The following is a 23,988-nucleotide window of genomic DNA, read 5'->3' on the forward strand; positions in this document are numbered from 1 at the left end:
TTAAGTTTGGGGAAACAGAAGGGAGTTATGTTGCAAACTGAATAGGGGAGTTTTCTAAAACTCCTTAAGAATATTTTACCCCTAGTGGATACCTATTCTATGCTCCATACACACACAGAATACACAGACACACACTTTTCCAGTCATCCTGGGCTTGGCTTTACTGTTTGTCTTTATCCTCTGCTTATAGGGTCCACACTAAGAACCATACCTTCTCTCCAAGCTGAGCTCATACATGAATATACTTGCTTAAAGAACTGTTTTCTCTACTTAGCCCAGCCAACCCCTCTGAACAGTAGGGGAGGGGGTTTGTTAGAGTGAAGACAGAGCATGAAGAGTTTGTTACTGGCAGCCCCTCTATCTCCTTAATTATACCACCCCTAGTACTGATCTGTGGAACTGTTCTTTCTGTGTTTGTGTTTGTCCAGGCTTGGAAAAAGCCACCTTTACGTGTACAGGAGCTTTCTCCTGTAACTGTTTTAGGATACTGACTCTCGTTTCTCCACTGCCATTAACATTATTCCACCTTCACTATTGTCTAGAAATCCAGTGTCTGGTGATACTCATTTCCATCTTCCAGTGCTATTTATACTTTCTTTCTTTTCTTTTTATTTGTTTTGTTTTGTTACTGAACCCAGATTTGGCTGCTTGCCGCTTGAAAGCCAATACTAGAGACAAGTGTTTGTTGGAAAGGAAAGGTTGCTTTGTACAGGAGGCTAGCAACCTGGGGAGGAGGTGAACTCATGTCCAAGAACCAACTCCAAAGATTGTGCTCAACCATGAAAGTTTTTAAAGGAAGAATCATTTGGGGAGGGGGGTCAGAGTCTTTATCTTCCACTGTGTGCAGACTTTCTTCTGATTGGTTGGTGGTGAGGTAGCAGGGTGGTGAGGTAGCAGGGTGGTGTTCCAGGACTCCTGCGCTCAGCCTGAAGTTACCATCTTCAACCTGGATGGGAGCTTTAGTTCCTTAGGAAGAACTCAAAGATTGTTATGTATATCGCTTGAGGAGGAACCAGGACTTGCCCCTTGCTGCACTATTGTTTCTTGACAACCCCTCCTTTGTTTCTGCACTCCCTGCATTCCCTCCCTTCCCTGATATTCAACTGTTTGAATGTGCCCTTTGGAACTCCGGGAAGGTCAAGCCTATTTCCTACAAATGAGAAACAGGACATTAAATGAAGCCTATTTCCTACAAATAAGAAATGGGACACAGAAAGGATTTGTACCTGGGAGGGCCCCACAAGGTCCTGCTCAGCTTCGATCCCCCTTTTCTTTTCTTTTTTTTTTTTTTTTTTTTAAGAAGTTGAATATTTTATTATTAAACTGTTTCTTATTTTCCTGCAAGGCTGTTGCTTCACTGTATAGAAGTAGCACCAGCAAACACAGTATATTTTGCAAAATTAAGAGAGTAACGTTCTTCACTGGACACTATACAACTCACAAACTTTCCTCCACTGCCATTTATTTCCAGTGGCAAGTTCATTGAGTATTTTGACCCAAATCCAGGGATGGCTGTAAGCAAGTTACAATATTATATAAGGTTAAGATAACAATGTTATCCTTGAATTACATAATTTTTATAACTCGTTTTACCACAGATAATTTCAGGAATTCTGAGTATTATAACTGGAGACTAGCCTAAAAATCACAGGCTGTTGTGAAAAAGATGCATAGTGTTTATGTGCAATCATTAGGAAGTTAAGGGGTATTTTCTTCAGGCAACATTGTTGAAAGTAGTTTCTTTTGCTAAAAGTTGCTTTTTAAAAATCTATCCACCACTAATTTAAGACAACTATACTAGATTAAGTTGTTTCAAACTAGTTTATTTAGGGGTTCCATTTTCACTCCTCAATAGACTTTATGTATTTCTCATATGCTTCTTCACTCATTAGTTCATCTAGTTCTGAAGGGTTACTGAGTGTCATCTTGATCAGCCAACCATCTTCATAACAAGATTTGTTGACAAGTCCTGGATTTTCTGCTAGAGCTTCATTAATTTCAGTTACTTCTCCTGATAGAGGAAAATAGAGCTCACTAGCAACTTTCACACTTTCCAAAGCACCAAATTCCTCGTTTGTTCAATTTTGTCCCAGCTTCAGGCAGACTACAGTAAACAACATCTCCCAAAGCTTCCTGTGCAAAATTGCTGATTCCCACTGTTCCAACACCGTTTTCTGTTGTTACCCATTCGTGTTTGTCTGTGAATTTACGACCCGACAGCAGAACGGGACCGGTGCGCAGCGCCCGGACGGCGCCCGCCCGCAGTCCCCAGGGCCGCGGCGGGCAGGGCGCGTTGGGCGCAGAGATGGCGCGCAGGCTGCAGACCGCGGCCCGCACGCTCCGCGCCACTCGCAGCGCCATGTTCGCAGGGGTGTAGAGGGTCTCCGCGCAGCATCTAGAGCACCCCCGGCTGGAGGGGCCCCCTTTTCTTTGATACTCCTCAATCCTGAGGGGACAGAGACAGGACAAGAAACAGAATAAAGTTTTGGATATAGAGGTTAATCATAAGCTCAGCAGGGGGACTCAATTTTACCTAGAGGGTTCAAGTCTCTTGCACATTCAGAACTGATGTCAAGAAAAGAGATTTCCTTTCATCATTTAACATTATTTGACTCATTTCTTTAGGGTTCTGCACCCAACTCCAATGTGTGGAGAGAAGGTTTTCTCCCATCACCAACAATTTTGACACTGATGGATGTCCTACAATTTAACTCGATTCTGACACTATTTCCCTGGAAATAGCATCAGATTCCACAGGTTGTTTCAGTCCTAGAAGACTGTACACACCCCATGCCTCCACCCCCCACCTCCACTAACACACACTTCAGACATGCCGCCTGCAAGCCCAGATTATCACCCAAAGCTTGTGGTTTGGATTACCATGCCATCATTTGCCAAAACCTTGATTATTTTACATGAACCTTGACAAAGAAAGGCTAGGAAATGGAAAAGACTAGAGACATTTGGCCTGAAAATAGAATAGAAAAGGTGGACAACTAAATTCATTGGTGTGGCATCTTCCAAAATGAAGTCTATGCATTGTTTCAACCATATACTTTGTTGAAATCCAATCAAACTTGTAATTATTAAGGGAAGTGCAATTCTAGGCACACAGGATGGGTCATGGCAACTTCAATAGGACCAAATTAAGTCCTACATGACATAAAAAGAATGTTGTCATAATTGGAATGAAACAAATGTCGGCTCCATTTCATTTGTACACATGCAGTACTGGGCAACTGTTATTCCAGAAATAAGGGCACAAGATAATGACCCCAAATGAAATGGAAGATCTAGCACTCGAAGAAAACTCTACTCTGGAGGAAACGATGGGTTGATGACAGTTGTACACATGTGAAGTAGTCCAGGCATGATTCCTTTGTTTCCTTCCAGCTGGGGAAGGATTGAATATAGGAAGCCTTAATGCAGAAATTTAGTTTCTCTGCCCAAACATGAAGGCAACTTTTTCCCAATGTTTCCAACACAAGTTTTCAAAGAATGCAGGTGTTTTTATATCATTATTTATCTTTAGTATTTTGAATTGCCCAAATGTGGGGAATAGGAGGGATAGAAACACAACACAGGGAGTAAGAATCCATAGCTACACCAATCCCACTTCACTTCAGAAAGCATCCAAAAGTGCATAGTGACTGGTATTCTAACAACCAGTGACTGAAAATCCATCTTGGCTTCTGTGATGGTAGTTCATTCAATCACAATTTATTGAACACCTGCTGTGTACTAAGCACTGTGCTGACTTGGAGGGCTACACAGTTCAAGACAGGCCAGGGATCTGCCCTCGGCTTCTGTTAACAAATGCAACTTTTAAAAAAATCAGCATTCATTGCTTTAGAGTAGACACAGGCAAGAGAGACCCTAGGCCAGGCCCTGTTACTTTAGGTGGCCTGGCTCTGGCTCCGGCTCCATTCCAGTCTCGCCCCTGCACACAGGGCCAGGAGACGACAAGCCCCATCTAGGCATCATTTTAAGTACCTGGTACCCAGAATGGCCTGCTCAAATGGTGAAATCCTAGGCTCAGAGTGGCCACAGGACAGCTATCTTCTGAGGTGTCTGGACAAAATCTGAATGTGTGGGTTGGAATATGTGCATCCATGTCTTTCTGTGGTAGAAGCAGCCCACCTCTCCCTGTACTACCTTGTTCTAGCAAAGAACCCCAGCAGCCTGAGAACTGTAAATTCCAGCCTGGCCTTCCACACTGTTACAGAGTTAGATGTGTCCAGGTAGGAGGATAGAACATATTTTAACAGTTTGTTGGTTTGATTGATAACTTTTAAATATTTAGACACCTGGTATGTGAGTCCTGCAAACGTGAGGGGTGGGTTAGACCTTCAAAGCAGTGGGAGGTGAGGCTGAGAAGTGACACAACCAACCATTCTTCTCACCCCTGGGGGTTCCCCATGCCCCATCAAAGGGCTGCATGGATTCGATGTACTTCAAAGAACGCTTGTTCTCCACACAGTCTACTCCCCACCCTGGTCACCATTTGCAGAGCATAGCCACAGCATTCAACCACAGACTTCCAGTGTCCCGTAGAGAACTGGCTACAGCTGTTGGGCATTTTTCTTGCATTAAATGGTTAAGTGTGTTAGGTAGAGTTCAGAGGCAACCCCCAGCCAGGACAAGGCATTCCTTCCCCACCCATTGCTAAGTGTTGCATTAAATATTGCTGTACCTTATTAAGCTGGTGTTCTCCTTTTCCATGAGACACAACATTGTACTTAGAACTGTGGCCCTAGGAAGGGACAGTACAGTGGTGTTAGACCTGAGACTAAAATGAGCATACTTTATCCCAGTGGTAGGGGCTTGGGCCCCACGCCTGGAGAGAAATTTTGGCCACTTATTAGCCATGTAACTTTGGACAAATTAGCCCCCTCTAAGTTTCCATTTTCCATTTGAAGATGGGAAACAGGTGACTGAATGGGAAGGCATGTAAAGAAAATTCAGGAGACTGGCTCATGGTAGATGCTCAGAGGTTGGGTAGACTTGCCTTTACTCACTATCAGCCCACCTCTGTGTGTCCTCAGGCTTATCTCTGTCCCTACCTGGCTGCACCCAATGCAGTGGGCCCTCCTCCTCGCCCCACTGCACCACCACCCTGCGCACACACGCACACATCTATGGGCCAGACAATAGTCAGTCACGAGGGCTGCTGGCAATATCAGAGGTTTCAGCTCACCTGTCAACCAGCATTCTGAACCCGTTTGCTCATCAGCCTTCAATATCTGAGTGAAACCCACTTGAGTAGAAAAGTGCTGCGGTGTTGAGGGCCTGCTATAGCTGGAACAACAAACATAAATGTAGATGAAACTGAACTTTCCCTGAAAGTTTCCACCCCAACAAACAAGGTAACAGACATGAATGCACTGCATAGCCCAGGGGTGCAGATCACAGGCTCTGGACTCTAGACTGGTTGGGGCTTGACTCTGACACTTGCTTGGTGTGTGCATTTGAGCAACTTAACATATCTGAACATTAATTTCTTCCTCTGTAAAATGAGACAAAATCAGAGATTTGAATGACCCCTTATAAGCCGTTAGCTCAGTTTCTGGTAGCTAGTGAATACATGAAGCTGGTTGTTTTTTATTATAGTGGTAGTAATATTATTGATAATGATATTGATAAAATTGCACTATCCATGTGGTAAGAGTAGGAACAAAATGCCTTCTAATTGTGGAGGCTTAATCTGCCTACGGAGGAAAGTAAAGTTAGAAGATGGCCCTTGAGCTGGCCCTGGAAGGACAAGAATGACTTTGCCAGGTGTCAGGGAAGAAGGAAAGGGCATTGCAGACAGAGGAGGTCCAATGCTATGATGATGGAAGGGATTTTCGCATTGGCCCAGTATTCTCTGAGTGTCGTAGATGAAGGTAGAGAGGCAGATGTGGAAGGACCCAAGTGTTGGCAGTGCCATGCTAAGTAGAATAAATTACCCTGTAATTCTATGCTTGCTACTATTTGCTCAAATAGAGGCCAGCAATGATACAGACTGAGGGAAGGCCAAAGTTTCTTATGTTGAACACAAGCACTGAGGCAGATTGTGGAAAGCACTTTGTCTTAATCAATATTAATGTTGCCTGGTGGCCCACAAGGGACTAACCCCTAAGAAAACAGGCTGTCTTTAGAGCTCAGTTAGGGCTACAGAGAAGCCAAGGAATTCAACAGTTAATCCTGACTTGGAGGGCCTACTCATTTGCGAGACAATACATCTCTCAATTCTTTTTTTTTTCTCAATTCTTAAAAAAAAAAAAAAAAAAAGGCCTCAGCAAATTATCAAGAGATTCAGTATGTAGAAGCACAAATGTGTAATGTGCAAGAACTTCTCCAAAAAAAAAAATTGGAAGAATTTTCCCAAAAAGGTATTTGGCTGGGGAAGGGAGGGGGTTGGATTTTTCTTTTCCTATTTTGCAGCTGCAGCAGAACAACCTTTTTTTTAAAACAAAACAAAACAAAACACTGTGGCCAGCCAACTTCCTTTCCAAACATTTGGTCCTGAGTAGCTCCTGCAAAGAATAGTCAAGTGTAATAGACATGTAGGAATGTAGCGATCCATTTCCTTTATTTCTCCAAAATTATTGCTGATTGCAGGTTTGGGGGAGGGAATGCATGGGACAAATTGGCTGCTTTATTTCACTGGGTCTCATTGGACCTAGGAATGTATTTGCACGACATTGTACCTGTATCTGCTGAGCAGTTCATCCAGGTCCTTCCTTTTGCCCTGAAGGTTTGATGGTTGAAGGAAATACTTGAAGGATATTTCTGCTTTTTCATAACAATAATTATACATTATGGGCAGCAGGCCAGGAGATCTTCACCTAGAATGAAAACACAGATTAGCCAGAGGTGGTCCTGGAATCACCATTATTTTTAATCAGGTTTTATGAGTGATTCAGAAATTAACCAGTCATATGCTGATAAAGTAATAAAGTAAGATTTATATCTATTGACATAGAAGGACGTTCAGAATATATGTGAAAAAAGTGGGGAAAAACATATATAGTGTGATCCTGATTTTATGATTCACAAGGGAAACAACAAACTGTGTTTGCATAGGCAGGAGAAGATATCTGGGTTGATATATAGTATATTATATACCAGCCTCTTCACTGTGGTTATGCTTCCGGGGTATGAATAAGAAAGAGGAGCAAGGAAAGAGGGGATCTGTTTTTATACTTTTTACACTAAAATGTATTTCTTGTGTTTAAAAATAAAAGACAAATAGTACTGTAGAGTAAAAAATTGTTTAAAGAGATTTCATGACATTTTCATTCACTTTTGGGAAATTCACTATGAAATATCTCTAAGTATCAAACATGCAACTCATGGTAGTATCCTCCAGTACAGAGAGTCATTTACCGTGTTTAGTTAAAACCATTGTTCAGGAAACAAGGAGGAAGAGACCTGAGGTATTTCAGACTGTACTTCTCAGTTCCTTTCATTCTTTGCAGGATTTGTTTTTCTGAGGCCATGATCTCCACATCCAGCATTTTTGTTTGTTTGTTTTTTGCGTTTGTTTGTTTGGTTGGTTTTTTGTTTTTTGCCTCTCACTGTTGTGGCCTCTCCTGTTGCGGAGCACAGGCTCTGGACGCGCAGGCTCAGCGGCCATGGCTCACGGGCCCAGCCACTCCGCGGCATGTGGGATCTTCCCGGACCGGGGCATGAACCCATGTCCCCTGCATCGGCAGGCGGACTCTCACCCACTGCGCCACCAGGGAAGCCCCATAGAGCGTTATTTAGTGGATCTGCTTGCTCACAGGGTCAGGTGCTTCAAGCCCACTGGTAACTTGCGTCAAGTGATTATTGCTTTTCCCAGGGTACTAAACAGCTCAGCATCACAGATGGCACTGGGCTGGAGAGTTTGTGGTTGGTCTCTATCAGTCTAGAACCAGACACCTTTCATGAAGCAGCTCACAGGTCTGGCATGATTCAAATCCATGACATCACCCAGGCCCTCAGAACAGTGAACTAGAAACGTTTTGGTTCTTCATTTGCATCCTACTCTTGCTAGTTGAAACAAACAAACATGAATTGGAAAGACACAGGAAAAAAATAAATTGAGCTACCGGACTTTGAAATGGAAGAAACTGGAGCTACCCTGGGGATCTAGGGACTCTATAACAAGGACTGTGTCTTCAGGGATTAAATTGGCTTAGTCATTTACCCTCCTTGTATTGTTCCTTCTGAGATAAGGACTCTGAGAGGCCATGCTTAGGGCTCTAAGGGAAAGGTCACTCCTCGAGAAAAATCAAGGTGCTCCCCACAGATGGAAAAGAGAATGGACGTCGGATAGGCATAAGTAACACGTGTCTACTATAGGGACACATAAGGTCAGTTAAGGATGCATTCCCCTTTATGGGGAAAAAGGCATTCTTGAAAGACTCATCACCCTGCCAGATGTCAGTTTCCTTCTTACCACGTGGATCCTCCGTTTCTTCGGAAAAGGCATCCTTCAGGATTTGATGCAGTGGTTAGGGTATCCCCAGGAGTAATGACATTCTTCCCCTTCAATCAACAGATATTTTACACCCGCCTTTCTCCACAGTGAAGTGTTAATATTTCGGACGGGATACCTCCTTTTTTTCTTCTTTTTTTTTTTTACATCTTTATTGGAGTATAATTGCTTTACAATGGTGTGTTAGTTTCTGCTTTATAACAAAGTGAATCAGTTATACATATGTCCCCATATCTCTTCCCTCAAGCGTCTCCCTCCCTCCCACCCTCCCTATCCCACCCCTCTAGGTGGTCACAGAGCACGGAACTGATCTCCCTGTGCTACGCGGCTGCTTCCCACTACCTATTTCACTTTTGGTAGTGTATATATGTCCATGCCACTCTCTCAGTTTGTCACAGCTTACCCGTCCCCCTCCCCATATCCTCAAGTCCATTCTCTAGTAGGTCTGTGCCTTTATTCCTGTCTTACCCCAGGTTCTTCATGACATTTTTTTTCCTTAAATTCCATATATATGTGTCAGCATACAGTATTTGTCTTTCTGACTTACTTCACTTTGTATGACAGACTCTAGGTCCATCCATCTCACTACAAATAACTCAATTTCGTTTCTTTTTATGGCTGAGTAATATTCCATTGTATATACGCGCCACAACTTCTTTATCCATTCATCCGATGATGGACACTTAGGTTGTTTCCATCTCCTGGCTATTGTAACTAGAGCTGCAATGAACATTTTGGTACATGACTCTTTTTGAATTATGGTTTTCTCAGGGTATATGCCCAGTAGTGGGATTGCTGGGTCATATGGTAGTTCTATTTGTCGTTTTTTAAGGAACCTCCATACTCTTGTCCATAGTGGCTGTATCAATTCACATTCCCACCAGCAGGGCAAGAGTGTTCCCTTTTCTTCACACCCTCTCCAGCATTTATTCTTTCTAGATTTTTTGATGATGGCAATTCTGACCGGTGGAAGATGATACCTTGTTGTAGTTTTGATTTGCATTTCTCTAGTGATTAAAGAAGTTGAGCATTCTTTCATGTGTTTGCTAGCAGTCTGTATATCTTCTTTGGAGAAATGTCTATTTAGGTCTTCTGCCCATTTTTGGATTGGGTTGTTTGTTTTTTTGTTACTGAGCTGCATGAGCTGCTTGCAAATTTTGGAGATTAATCCTTTGTCAGTTGCTTCATTTGCAAATATTTTCTCCCATTCTGAGGGTTGTCTTTTGGTCTTGTTTATGGTGTCCTTTGCTGTGCTAAAGCTTTGAAGTTTCATTAGGTCCCATTTGTTTATTTTTGTTTTTATTTCCATTTCTCTGGGAGGTGGGTCAGAAAGCATCTTGCTGTGATTTATGTCATAGAGTGTTCTGCCTATGTTTTCCTCTAAGAGTTTGATAGTTTCTGGCCTTACATTTAGGTCTTTAACCCATTTTGAGCTTATTTTTGTGTATGGTGTTAGGGAGTGCTCTAATCTCATACTTTCACATGCACCTGTCCAGTTTTCCCAGCACCACTTATTGAAGAGGCTGTCCTTTCTCCACTGTACATTCCTGCCTCCTTTATCTAAGATAAGGTGGACATATGTGTGTGGGTTTATCTCTGGGTTGTCTATCCTGTTCTATTGATCTATCTTTCTGTTTTTGTGCCAGTACCATACTGTCTTGATTACTGTAGCTTTGTAGTATAGTCTGAAGTCAGGGAGCCTGATTCCTCTGGCTCAGTTTTTCGTTCTCAAGATTGCTTTGGCTATTCGGGGTCTATTTGTTTCCATACAAATAGTGAAATTTTTTGTTCTAGTTCTGTGAAAAATGCCAGTGGTAGTTTGATAGGGACTGCATTGAATCTGTAGACTGCTTTGGGTAGTAGAGTCATTTTCACAATGTTGATTCTTCCAATCCAAGAACATGGTATATCTCCATCTATTTGTATCATCTTTAATTTCTTTCATCAGTGTCTTATAATTTTCTGCATACAGGTCTTTTGTCTCCTTAGGTAGGTTTAATCCTAGATATTTTATTCTTTTTGTTGCAGTGGTAAATGGGAGTGTTATCTTGATTTCACTTTCAGATTTTTCATCACTAGTGTATAGGAATGCCAGAGATTTCTGTGCATTAATTTTGTATCCTGCTACTTTACCAAATTCATTGATTAGCTCTAGTAGTTTTCTGGTAGCATCTTTAGGATTCTTTATGTGTAGTATCATGTCATCTGCAAACAGTGACAGCTTTATGTCTTCTTTTCCGATTTGGATTTCTTTTATTTCCTTTTCTTCTCTGATTGCTGTGGCTAAAACTTCTAAAACTATGTTGAATAAGAGTGGTGAGAGTGGGCAACCTTGTCTTGTTCCTGATCTTAGTAGAAATGCTTTCAGTTTTTCACCATTGAGGACGATGTTGGCTGTGGGTTTGTCATATATGGCCTTAATTATGTGGAGGAAAGTTCCCTCTATGCCTACTTTCCGGAGGGTTTTTATCATAAATGGGTGTTGAATTTTGTCAGAAGCTTTCTCTGCATCTATTGAAATGACCATGTTTTTGCTCCTTCAGTTTGTTAATATGGTGTATCACGTTGATTGATTTGCGTATATTGATGAATCCTTGCATTCCTGGAATAAACCCCAGTTGATCATGGTGTATGATCCTTTTAATGTGCTGTTGGATTCTGTTTGCTAGTATTTTGTTGAGGATTTTTGCATCTATGTTCATCAGTGATATTGGCCTGTAGTTTTCTTTCTTTGTAACATCCTTGTCTGGTTTTGGTATCAGGGTGATGGTGGCCTCGTAGAATGAGTTTGGGAGTATTCCTCCCTCTGCTATATTTTGGAAGAGTTTGGGAAGCATAGCTGTTAACTCTTCTCTAAATGTTTGATAGAATTCCCCTGTGAAGCCGTTTGGTCCTGAGCTTTTGTTTGTTGGAAGATTTTTTTTTTTTTTTTTTTAAACATCTTTATTGGGGTATAATTGCTTTACAATGGTGTGTTAGTTTCTGCTTTACAACAAAGTGAATCAGCTATACATATACATATGTTCCCATATGTCTTCCCTCTTGCGTCTCCCTCCCTCCCACTCTCCCCATCCCACCCTTCCAGGCTGTCACAAAGCACCGAGCTAATATCCCTGTGCCTTGGGGCTGCTTCCTCCCAGCTATCTACCTTACTACGTTTGTTAGTGTGTATATGTCCATGACTCTCTCTCGCCCTGTCAAAACTCACCCTTCCCCCTCCCCATATCCTTAAGTCCGTTCTCCAGTAGGTCTGCGTCTTTATTCCTATCTTACCCCTAGGTTCTTCATGACATTTTTTTCCCTTAAATTCCATATATATGTGTTAGCATACGGTATTTGTCTTTTTCTTTCTGACTTACTTCACTCTGTATGACAGATTCTAGGTCTATCCATCTCATTACAAATAGCTCAATTTCATTTCTTTTTAAGGCTGAGTAATATTCCATTGTGTATATGTGCCACATCTTCTTTATCCATTCATCCGATGATGGGCGCTTAGGTTGTTTCCATGTCCTGGCTATTGTAAGTTGTTGGAAGATTTTGAATCACAGTTTCAATTTCAGTGCTTGTGACTGGTCTGTTCACATTTTCTGTTTCTTCCTGATTCAGTCTTGGCAGGTTGTGTATTTCTAAGAATTTGTCCATTTCTTCCAGGTTGTCCATTTTATTGGCATAGAGTTGCTTGTAGTAATCTCTCATGATCTTTTGTACTTCTGCAGTGTCAGTTGTTATTTCTCCTTTTTCATTTCTAATTCTTTTGGTTTGAGTCTTCTCCTTTGTTTTCTTGATGAGTCTGGCTAATGGTTTATCAATTTTGTTTATCTTCTCAAAGAACCAGCTTTTAGTTTTATTGATCTTTGCTATCGTTTCCTTCATTTCTTTTTTATTTATTTCTGATCTGATTTTTATGATTTCTTTCCTTCTGCTAACTTTGGGGTTTTTTGGTTCTTCTTCCTGTAATTGCTTTAGGTGCAAGGTTAGGTTGTTTATTCGAGATGTTTCCTGTTTCTTAAGGTAGGACTGTATTGCTATAAACTTCCCTCTTACAACTGCTTTTGCTCCATCCCCATTGCTTTTGTGTCATTGTGTCTCCATTGTCATTTGTTTCTAGTTAGTTTTTGATTTCCTCTTTGATTTCTTCAGTGATCACTTCGTTATTAAGTAGTGTATTGTTTAGCCTCCATGTGTTTGTATTTTTTACAGATCATTTCCTGTAATTTATATCTAGTCCCATATCGTTGTGGTTGGAAAAGATACTTGATACAATTTCAGTTTTCTTAAATTTACCAAGGCTTGATTTGTGACCCAAGGTATGATCTATCCTGGAGCATGTTCCATGAGCACTTGAGAAAAATGTGTATTCTTTTGTTTTTGGATGGAATGTCCTATAAATATCAATTAAGTCCATCTTGTTAATGTATCATTTAAAGCTTGTGTTTCCTTATTTATTTTCATTTTGGATGATCTGTCCATTGGTGAAAGTGGGGCGTCGAAGTCCCCTACTATGAATGTATTACTGTCAATTTCCCCTTTTATGGCTGTTAGCATTTGCCTCATGTATTGAGGTGCTCCTATGTTGGGTGCATAAATATTTACAATTGTTATATCTTCTTCTTGGATCGATCCCTTGATCATTATGTAGTGTGCTTCTCTGTCTCTTCTAATAGTCTTTATTTTAAAGTCTATTTTGTCTGATATGAGAATTGCTACTCCAGCTTTATTTTGGTTTCCATTTGCATGGAATATCTTTTTCCATCCCCTTACTTTCAGTCTGTTTGTTTCTCTAGGTCTGAAGTGGGTCTCTTGTAGACAGCATATATATGGGTCTTGTTTTTGTATCCATTCAGCCAATCTGTGTCTTTTGGTGGGAGCATTTAGTCCATTTACATTTAGGGTAATTATCGATATATATGTTCCTATTCCCATTTTCTTAATTGTTTTGGGTTCGTTATTGTAGGTCTTTTCTTTCTCTCATGTTTCTTGCCTAGAGAAGTTCCTTTAGCATTTGTTGTAAAGCTGGTTTGGTGGTTCTGAACTCTCTCAGCTTTTGCTTGTCTGTAAAGGTTTTAATTTCTCCATCAAATCTGAATGAGAGCCTTGCTGGGTAGAGTAATTTTGGTTGCGGGTTTTTCTCCTTCATCACTTTAAATATGTCCTGCCAGTCCGTTCTGGCTTGCAGAGTTTCTGCTGAAAGATCAGCTGTTAACCTTATGCGGATTCCCTTGTGTATTATTTGTTGTTTTTCCCTTGCTGCTTCTAATGTGTTTTCTTTGTATTTAAATTTTGACAGTTTGATTAGTATGTGTCTTGGCGTATTTCTCCTTGGATTTATCCTGTATGGGACTCTGTGCTTCCTCGACTTGATTAACTATTTCCTTTCCCATATTAGGGAAGTTTTCAACTAGAATCTCTTCAAATATTTTCTCAGTCCCTTTCTTTTTCTCTTCTTCTTCTGGAAACCCTATAATTCGAATGTTGGTGCATTTAATGTTGTCCCAGAGGTCTCTGAGACTGTCCTCAGTTCTTTTCATTCTTTTTTCTTTATTCTGCTCTGCAGTAGTTATTTCCACTGTTTTATCTTCCAAGTCACTTATCCGTTCTTCTGCCTCAGTTATTCTGCCATTGAACCTTTCTAGAGTATTTTTAATTTCACGTATTGTGGTGTTCATCTTTTCCTGTTTCATCTTTAGTTCTTCTAGGTCCTTGTTAAATGTTTCTTGCATTTTCTCTATTCGATTTCCAGGATTTTGGATCATCTTTACTATCATTATTCTGAATTCTTTTTCAGATAGACTGCCTATTTCCTCTTCATTTGTTAGGTCTGGTTGGTTTTTATCTTGCTCCTTCATCTGCTGTGTGTTTATCTGTCTTCTCATTTTGCTTATCTTACTGTGTTTGGGGTCTCCTTTTTGCAGGCTGCAGGTTCGTAGTTCCTGTTGTTTTTGGTGTCTGTCCCCAGTGGATAAAGTTGGTTCAGGGGGTTGTGTAGGCTTCCTTGTGGAGGGGACTCGTGCCTGTGTTCTGGTAGATGAGGCTGGATCTTGTCTTTCTGGTGGGCAGGTCCACGTCTGTTGGTGTGTTTTGGGGTGTCTGTGGCCTTATGATAATTTTAGGCAGCCTCTTTGCTAATGGGTGGGGTTGTGTTCCTGTCTTGCTAGTTGTTTGGCATAGGGTGTCCAGCACTGTAGCTTGCTGGTCGTTGAGTGAAGCTGGGTGTTGGTGTTGAGATGGAGATCCCTGGGAGATTTTCGCCATTTGATATTACGTGGAGCTGGGAGGTCTGTTGTGGACCAGTATCCTGAAGTTGGCTCTCTCACCTCAGAGGCACAGCAGTGACTCCTGGCTGCAGCACCAAGAGCCTTTCATCCACACGGCTCAGAATAAATGGGAGAAAAAGTAGAAAGAAAGAAAGAAAGAAAAAGAGAGAGAGAGAGAGGGAGGGAGGGAGGGGAGGGAGGGAGGGAAGGAGAGAGAGAGAAAGAAAAGAAAAGAAAGAAAGGAAGGAAGAAAGGGAATAAAATAAGATAAAATAAAATAAAGTTATTAAAATAAAACATAATTATTAAGAAAAAATAATTTTTTTAAGTAAAAAAAAAAACGGACAGATAGAACCCTAGGACAAATGGTGAAAGCAAACCTATACAGACAAAATCTCACACAGAAGCATACACATACACACTCACAAAAAGAGGAAAAGGGGAAAAAATAATAAATCTTGCTCTCAAAGCACACCTCCTCATTTTGGGATGATTCGTTGTCTATTCATATATTCCACAGATGCAGGGTACATCAAGTTGATGGTGGAGCTTTAATCCGCTGCTCCTGAGGCTGCTGGGAGAAATTTCCCTTTCTCTTCTTTGTTTGCACAGCTCCTGGGGCTCGGTTTTGGATTTGGCCCCGCCTCCACGTATAGGTCGCCGGGGGGCGTCTGTTCTTCGCTCAGACAGGACGGGGTTAAAGGAGCCGCTCATTCAGGGGCTCTGGCTCACTCAGGCCTGGGGGAGGAAGGGGTACGGATGTGGGGCGAGCCTGCGGTGGCAGAGGCCGGCATGATGTTGCACCAGCCTGAGGCGCGCCGTGCGTTCTTCCCGGGAAGTTGTCCCTGGATCCCGGGTCCCTGGCAGTGGCGGGCTGCATAGGCTCCCCGGAAGGGAGGTGTGGATAGTGACCTGTGCTTGCACACAGGCTTCTTGGTGGCAGCAGCAGCCGCCTTAGTGTCTCATGCCCGTGTCTGGGGTCTGCGCTGTTAGCCGCAGCTCGCGCCCGTCTCTGGAGCTCCTTTAAGCAGCACTCTTAATCCCCTCTCCTCGCGCACCAGGAAACAAAGAGGGAAGAAAAAGTCTCTTGCCTCTTCAGGAGGCCCAGAGTTTTCTCCGGAGTCCCTCCCGGCTAGCCGTGGTGCACTAGCCCCCTTCAGGCTGTGTTCACGCCGCCAACCCCAGTCCTCGCCCTGCACTCCAACCGAAGCCCGAGCCTCAGCTCGGCGGGTGAGCAGACAAGACTCTCTGGCTGGTGAGTGCTAGTCGGCACCAATCCTCTGTGCGGGGTCTCTCCGCTTTGCCCTCTGCACCCCTGTTGTTGTGCTCTCCTCTGCGGCTCCGAAGCTTCCCCCCTCTACCACCCGCAGTCTCCGCCCTCGAAGGGGCTTCCTAGTGTGTGGAAACCTTTCCTCCTTCACAGCTCCCTCGCACTGGTGCAGGTCCCGTCCCTATTCTTTTGTGTCTGTTTATTCTTTTTTCTTTTGCCCTACCCAGGTACGTGGGGAGTTTCTTGCCTTTTAGGAGGTGTGAGGTCTTCTACTAGCGTTCAGTAGGTGTTCTGTAGGAGTTGTTCCACATGTAGATGTATTTCTGATGTATCTGTGGGGAGGAAGGTGATCTCCACGTCTTACTCTTCCACCATATTCCCCTGCACCCTCTTCTTATAACTTAAGCATACCTGCTAGTGTTGGAGAGTCTCATGCAGAGGTGGGGAGTGGCTGTGGCTCACTGCGGGGACAAGGACACTGGCCAATACCTCCTTTTTTTGTGGGGGCTGTCCTATGAATTGTGGGAGGTTTAGCAGAATTCCTAGGCTCCACTCTCTAAATGCCAGTAGCATGGCCCTCAACACCAGTCTCGACAATCAAAAATACCTCTGGGCATTGTCAAATGTCCCCTAGGGGCAAAATTGACTCTTGCTGAGAATCCTTTCTTTACCAAGATAAATGCACTGTCACACAGTGCCAGCCCTGAGGACTTCCAGGTCCTGCAAGATGCTGCAGTGAGCCCTGACTATGCTCCTCTGGACACTTCTCATGCCCAGACATTGACATATGCCCTCTTTAAGCCTAGAGAGTCTGTCAGCTGAAGCACTAAGCAATCCTACCACAAAAAGAAGCCCACCTCTGTAGAAAGGGCTGGTGGCCCAGCAACTGTAGTCGTCCCGTTGTGCAACAAAGAAATCAGAACCACTGGGATCGTCCTTGAACACAAGAGAAAGGAAATGAGATAGTGTAATCAAGGGCTACAGAGAGACAAAGGTATTGAGACAGTTACAGTGTCTTCAGACTCAGGATTTGTTGTGAGAAGCGTTTTACAACTTTGCATCAAGCACGTTGCCCTCGTTTGGAGTCATGGATGAAATATTTTAAAACTTCTCTTCCTCAAAACCAAGGCAAAATTTCCTTCTGCCAAAATAAGAAATCCTTTTTATTTTGAAAAGTCTCTGGTACTTGGGCCTCAGTAAACGTTTTGAGTTAATGGGGCAAAAGCAAGCAAAGCATTTGATGGCCACACACCACTTTTTGTTTATACCCACCAATTGTCAAGGAATATTCCCAACAAGGTGTGAAGTAGAAAGCTCTGCCCAACTCCTCCCTTGCATGTGCCTTTTTGACACCATAAATAAATACAGATGTGGCTCTACCCTATCTGGGACTGGGAGTTAGATCAGGCCCAGGCCAAATTTCATCTAACTACCTTACACACAGCTCACCAGAACATAACTCTGCTCCTGTGGGCTGCCATGAATCCCTTTTCACAGGCTCACCTCCAAAGGTCTGATAAGACTGGTTGAAGGTAGAGCTTAATCCTCTAATTCCAGAAAGGATGTTTTCAGTTAGATTTTAATTTTACCCTCACTACATCACTTCCGTACAGTCCGAAATAGACAAAAGGAATTAATTTAAGGTGGAAAACTTTTAAATCCTATTGATACTTACATAAAGCTTGGTTTTCTAGCATCTCACCAGGCATTGGGACGTTCTTAGCACTGTTTCCAGGGAGGGCAGCATTGAGAGTCGCAAGGACTCTGGGCATAGCTCGTAAATTGATTGACAGCCTTAAGCTTCCAAAGTAAATTTCTGAAACTGAAGTAATTTTTTCGCAGACATGTGATACTTCAGAATTCCAAAGGGAGAAGTAAGTCTTATTTTTAAAATAAACTTTTAAGTTTGAAAACAAAACCAGACAAGCAGTGCAGAAAGAACAGCTCTAAATTGAATTTCAAAGTGTGTCTTTGTCTGGAGCCCCTCTCCTGACTCCCAGCCACAGCCTTTATTCTGGTCCTCATCTGCACTGTTAGAATGACTTCAGGGCCGGTGCCTTCCCAACTTCACAATGTTGCCTTCCCAACTTCACAATATTACCTTCTCTGTTGCACTTTAAAAGTTGCTGCCAGCATCCTTTCCTTAAAGCCCACTCTAGATAATGTCACTTTTCCACTCAAAACCTCCATCCTCATCACTGCATACAAAATAAAGCCCAAACTGCTGGCTATGGCCTTCAAGGCTCTCTAGGATCTGGTCCAATTTATTTCTCTAGGTTTTTCTGCTTATGCCTTATGTTCAAGACAAACAAGATTCATCAACTTCCCCTAAACCAGAAATCTACTTTTCTACTTCCATGCGTCTGTCAGGGCCGGCTTCCTGGGTGTGTGACCTGTGCAGTCACACATTGACCCATGCTCAGAAGGACCTTGAGCTTGGTTTAATGATCTGCTGTTGCCATTTTTAAACTCTTAAATATCTTTTGAGTTGTATCTATTGGGTGAAGTCCAGTGGGTGGATGGAGCATGCAGACAACCAGAGGAGATACCTTAACGTGCACATCTGCACCCGTTGATTTCCTAACTGTTTGCATAGTGGTGCCCTCACCTCCCAGTATGGAAATCTGTCCCCACAGTCAGTGCAGAGTGGGAGTTCCGTGGTAAATGTGCTACCCTATGACTGATTAAGCAGTGTGCTGATAGCTCCAATAACCAAAACTTGCTTCAAACATAGAAGACAGTGTTCTAAAAAACACAAATGATTGAGGAATCCTGTCATATTCTTGTTCTCTAGATTAGCCAACTGCTTATGCTGAAAATGATGACACAGAAGGAAAAGGAAAGATAGGGCAGCCCATAATTCCTTTTCCTTACAAACCTTCCTCACTCATCAGGAAGCTGAAGTGGAGAGAATGATAGTAGACAGTGCGGTTGTCAAGAAGTGAAATAAAACCAGCTACGTACGTTTTGTGCGGTGTTTTCATTGTTATGGTAAGAGCAAAATACATACCCACGTGCAAGCCACGAAATTAGAGAATTCTTATTTTGATGGTTCTGCATATGAGTTAATGCTCTGATACTTACATTTTATTTTATATTATTTTTATAGGCTAATATACCATTTATTATAATTTTTAAAGAATCAGTATCAAATGAGTACTTAGTATCAAATGAGTATCAGTATCAAATGCGTATTTAGTACTCTAATGAGTTACTAAATTTTATTTTATTTATTTATTTATTTAACATCTTTATTGGAGTATAATTGCTTTACAATAGTGTGTTAATTTCTGCTTTATAACAAAGTGAATCAGTTATACATATACATATGTTCCCACATCTCTTCCCTCTTGCGTCTCCCTCGCTCCCACCCTCCTTATCCCACCCCTCTAGGTGGTCACAAAGCACTGAGCTGATCTCCCAGTGCTATGCGACTGCTTCCCACTAGCTATCTGTTTTACGTTTGGTAGTGTATATATGTCCATGCCACTCTCTCGCTTTGTCACAGCTTACCCTTCCTCCTCCCCATATCCTCAAGTCCATTCTCTAGTAGGTCTGTGTCTTTATTCCTGTCTTACCCCTAGGTTCTTCATGACATTTTTTTTCTTAAATTGCATATATATATATGTGTTAGCATATGGTATTTGTCTTTCTCTTTCTGACTTACTTCACTCTGTATGACAGACTCTAGGTCCATCCACCTCATTACATGGCTCAATTTCATTTCTTTTTATGGCTGAGTAATATTCCACTGTATATATGTACCACATCTTCTTTATCCATTCATCTGATGATGAACACTTAGGTTGTTTCCATCTCCAGGCTATTGTAAATAGAGCTGCAATGAACATTTTGGTACATGACTCTTTTTGAATTATGGTTTTCTCAGGGTATATGCCCAGTAGTGGGATTGCTGGGTCATATGGTAGTTCTATTTGTAGTTTTATAAGGAACCTCCACACTGTTCTCCATAGTGGCTGTACCAATTCACATTCCCACCAGCAGGGCAAGAGTGTTCCCTTTTCTTCACACCCTCTCCAGCATTTATTGTTCCTAGATTTTTTGATGATGGCCATTCTGACTGGTGTGAGATGATATCTCATTGTACTTTTGATTTGCATTTCTCTAATGATTAATGAAGTTGAGCATTCTTTCCTGTGTTTCTTGGCAACCTGCATATCTTCTTTGGAGAAATGTCTATTTACGTCTTCTGCCCACTTCTGGATTGGGTTGTTTCTTTTTTTGATAATGAACTGCATGAGTTGCTTGCAAATTTAGGAGATTAATCCTTTGTCAGTTGCTTCATTTGCAAATATTTTCTCCCATTCTGAGGGTTGTCTTTTGGTCTTGTTTATGGTGTCCTTTGCTGTGCTAAAGCTTTGAAGTTTCATTAGGTCCCATTTGTTTATTTTTGTTTTTATTTCCATTTCTCTGGGAGGTGGGTCAGAAAGCATCTTGCTGTGATTTATGTCATAGAGTGTTCTGCCTATGTTTTCCTCTAAGAGTTTGATAGTTTCTGGCCTTACATTTAGGTCTTTAATCCATTTTGAGCTTATTTTTGTGTATGGTGTTAGGGAGTGATCTAATCTCATACTTTCATATGTATCTGTCCAGTTTTCCCAGCACCACTTATTGAAGAGGCTGTCCTTTCTCCACTGTACATTCCTGCCTCCTTTATCAAAGATAAGTTGACCATATGTGTGTGGGTTTATCTCTGGGTTGTCTATCCTGTTCTATTGATCTATCTTTCTGTTTTTGTGCCAGTACCATACTGTCTTGATTACTGTAGCTTTGTAGTATAGTCTGAAGTCAGGGAGCCTGATTCCTCTGGCTCAGTTTTTCGTTCTCAAGATTGCTTTGGCTATTCGGGGTCCTTTTTGTTTCCATACAAATAGTGAATTTTTTTGTTCTAGTTCTGTGAAAAATGCCAGTGGTAGTTTGATAGGGACTGCATTGAATCTGTAGACTGCTTTGGGTAGTAGAGTCGTTTTCACAATGTTGATTCTTCCAATCCAAGAACATGGTATATCTCTCCATCTATTCGTATCATCTTTAATTTCTTTCATCAGTGTCTTATAATTTTCTGCATACAGGTCTTTTGTCTCCTTAGGTAGGTTTAATCCTAGATATTTTATTCTTTTTGTTGCAGTGGTAAATGGGAGTGTTTTCTTGATTTCACTTTCAGATTTTTCATCACTAGTGTATAGGAATGCCAGAGATTTCTGTGCATTAATTTTGTATCCTGCTACTTTACCAAATTCATTGATTAGCTCTAGTAGTTTTCTGGTAGCATCTTTAGGATTCTTTATGTATAGTATCATGTCATCTGCAAACAGTGACAGCTTTACGTCTTCTTTTCCGATTTGGATTCCATTTATTTCCTTTTCTTCTCTGATTGCTGTGGCTAAAACTTCCAAAGCTATGTTGAATAAGAGTGGTGAAAGTGGGCAACCTTGTCTTGTTCCTGATCTTATTGGAAATGCTTTCAGTTTTTCACCATTGAGGACGATGTTATCTGTGATATTGTCTTATATGGCCTTTTATGTTGAGGAAAGTTCCCTCTGTGCCTACTTTCTGGAGGGTTTTTATCATAAATGGGTGTTGATTTTTGTCCACAGCTTTCTCTGCATCTGTTGAGATGATCATATGGTTTTTCTCCTTCAGTTTGTTAATATGGTGTATCACGTTGATTGATTTGCGTATATTGAAGAATCCTTGCGTTCCTGGAATAAACCCCACTTGATCATGGTGTATGATCCTTTTAATGTGCTGTTGGATTCTGTTTGCTACTATTTTGTTGAGAATTTTTGCATCTATGTTAATCAGTGATATTGGCCTGTGGTTTTCTTTCTTTGTGACATCTTTTCCTGGTTTTGGTATCAGGGTGATGGTGGCCTCATAGAATGAGTTTAGGAGTGTTCCTCCCTCTGCTATATTTTGGAAGAGTTTGGGAAGCATAGCCGTTAGCTCCTCTCTAAATGTTTGTTAGAATTCGCCTGTGAAGCCATTTGGTCCTGAGCTTTTGTTTGTTGGAAGATTTTTAATCAGTTTCAATTTCAGTGCTTGTGACTGGTCTGTTCATATTTTCTATTTCTTCCTGATTCAGTCTTGGCAGGTTGTGCATTTCTAAGAATTTGTCCATTTCTTCCAGGTTGTCCATTTTATTGGCATAGAGTTGCTTATAGTAATTTCTCATGATCTTTTGTATTTCTGCAGTGTCAGTTGTTACTTCTCCTTTTTCATTTCTAATTCTATTGATTTGAATCTCCTCCCTTTTTTTCTTGATGAGTCTGGCTAATGGTTTATCAATTTTTTTTAATCTTCTCAAAGAACCAGCTTTTAGTTTTATTGATCTTTGCTATCGTTTCCTTCATTTCTTTTTCATTTATTTCTGATCTGATTTTTATGATTTCTTTCCTTCTGCTAACTTTGGGGTTTTTTGGTTCTTCTTTCTCTAATTGCTTTAGGTGCAAGGTTAGGTTGTTTATTCGAGATGCTTCCTGTTTCTTTTGGTTCGATTGTATTGCTATAAACTTCCCTGTTAGAACTGCTTTTGCTGCATCCCATAGATTTTGAGTCGTCGTGTCTCCATTGTCATTTGTTTCTAGTTAGTTTTTGATTTCCTCTTTGATTTCTTCAGTGATCACTTCGTTATTAAGTAGTGTATTGTTTAGCCTCCATGTGTTTGTATTTTTTACAGATCTTTTCCTGTAATTGATATCTAGTCTCATAGCGTTGTGGTCAGAAAAGGTACTTGATACAATTTCAATTTTCTTAAATTTACCAAGGCTTGATTTGTGACCCAAGATATGATCTATCCTGCAGAATGTTCCATGAGCACTTGAGAAAAATGTGTATTCTGTTGTTTTTGGGTGGAATGTCCTATAAATATCAATTAAGTCCATTTTGTTTAATGTATCATTTAAAGCTTGTGTTTCCTTATTTATTTTCATTTTGGATGATCTGTCCATTGGTGAAAGTGGGGCGTCGAAGTCCCCTACTATGAATGTGTTACTGTCGATTTCCCCTTTTATGGCTGTTAGCATTTGCCTCATGTATTGAGGTGCTCTTATGTTGGGTGCATAAATATTTACAATTGTTATATCTTCTTCTTGGATCGATCCCTTGATCATTATGTAGTGTGCCTCTTTGTCTCTTCTAATAGTCTTTATTTTAAAGTCTATTTTGTCTGATATGAGAATTGCTACTCCAGCTTTATTTTGGTTTCCATTTGCATGGAATATCTTTTTCCATCCCCTTACTTTCAGTTTGTTTGTTTCTCTAGGTCTGAAGTGGGTCTCTTGTAGACAGCATATATATGGGTCTTGTTTTTGTATCCATTCAGCCAATCTGTGTCTTTTGGTGGGAGCATTTAGTCCATTTACATTTAGGGTAATTATCGATATATATGTTCCTATTCCCATTTTCTTAATTGTTTTGGGTTCGTTATTGTAGGTCTTTTCTTTCTCTCATGTTTCTTGCCTAGAGAAGTTCCTTTAGCATTTGTTGTAAAGCTGGTTTGGTGGTTCTGAACTCTCTCAGCTTTTGCTTGTCTGTAAAGGTTTTAATTTCTCCATCAAATCTGAATGAGTGCCTTGCTGGGTAGAGTAGTCTTGGTTGCAGGTTTTTCTCCTTCATCACTTTAAATATGTCCTGCCAGTCCGTTCTAGCTTGCAGAGTTTCTGCTGAAAGATCAGCTGTTAACCTTATGCGGATTCCCTTGTGTATTATTTGTTGTTTTTCCCTTGCTGCTTCTAATGTGTTTTCTTTGTATTTAATTTTTGACAGTTTGAGTAATATGTGTGTTGGCGTATTTCTCCTTGGATTTATCCTGTATGGAACTCTCTGTGCTTCCTGGCCTTGATTAACTATTTCCTTTCCCATATTAGGGAAGTTTTCAACTAGAATCTCTTCAAATATTTTCTCAGTCCCTTTCTTTTTCTCTGCTTCTTCTGGAAACCCTATAATTCGAATATTGGTGCATTTAATGTTGT

The 23,988-nt window shown here is 41.2% G+C and overlaps 1 protein-coding gene across 1 annotated transcript; it reads right to left on the bottom strand.

The window, feature by feature from the left end:
• Window positions 1-1,806: 1,806 nt before the first annotated feature.
• Window positions 1,807-2,361, bottom strand: LOC116749323 (glycine cleavage system H protein, mitochondrial-like). Its single transcript, XM_032623585.1, is given in 2 exon segments — window positions 1,807-2,073; window positions 2,075-2,361. Coding segments are annotated over 2 exon segments (519 nt in total). The 3' UTR covers window positions 1,807-1,841.
• Window positions 2,362-23,988: the final 21,627 nt, after the last annotated feature.

This window comes from Phocoena sinus, chromosome 2, assembly GCF_008692025.1.
Source record: "Phocoena sinus isolate mPhoSin1 chromosome 2, mPhoSin1.pri, whole genome shotgun sequence".
NCBI lineage: Eukaryota > Metazoa > Chordata > Mammalia > Artiodactyla > Phocoenidae > Phocoena > Phocoena sinus.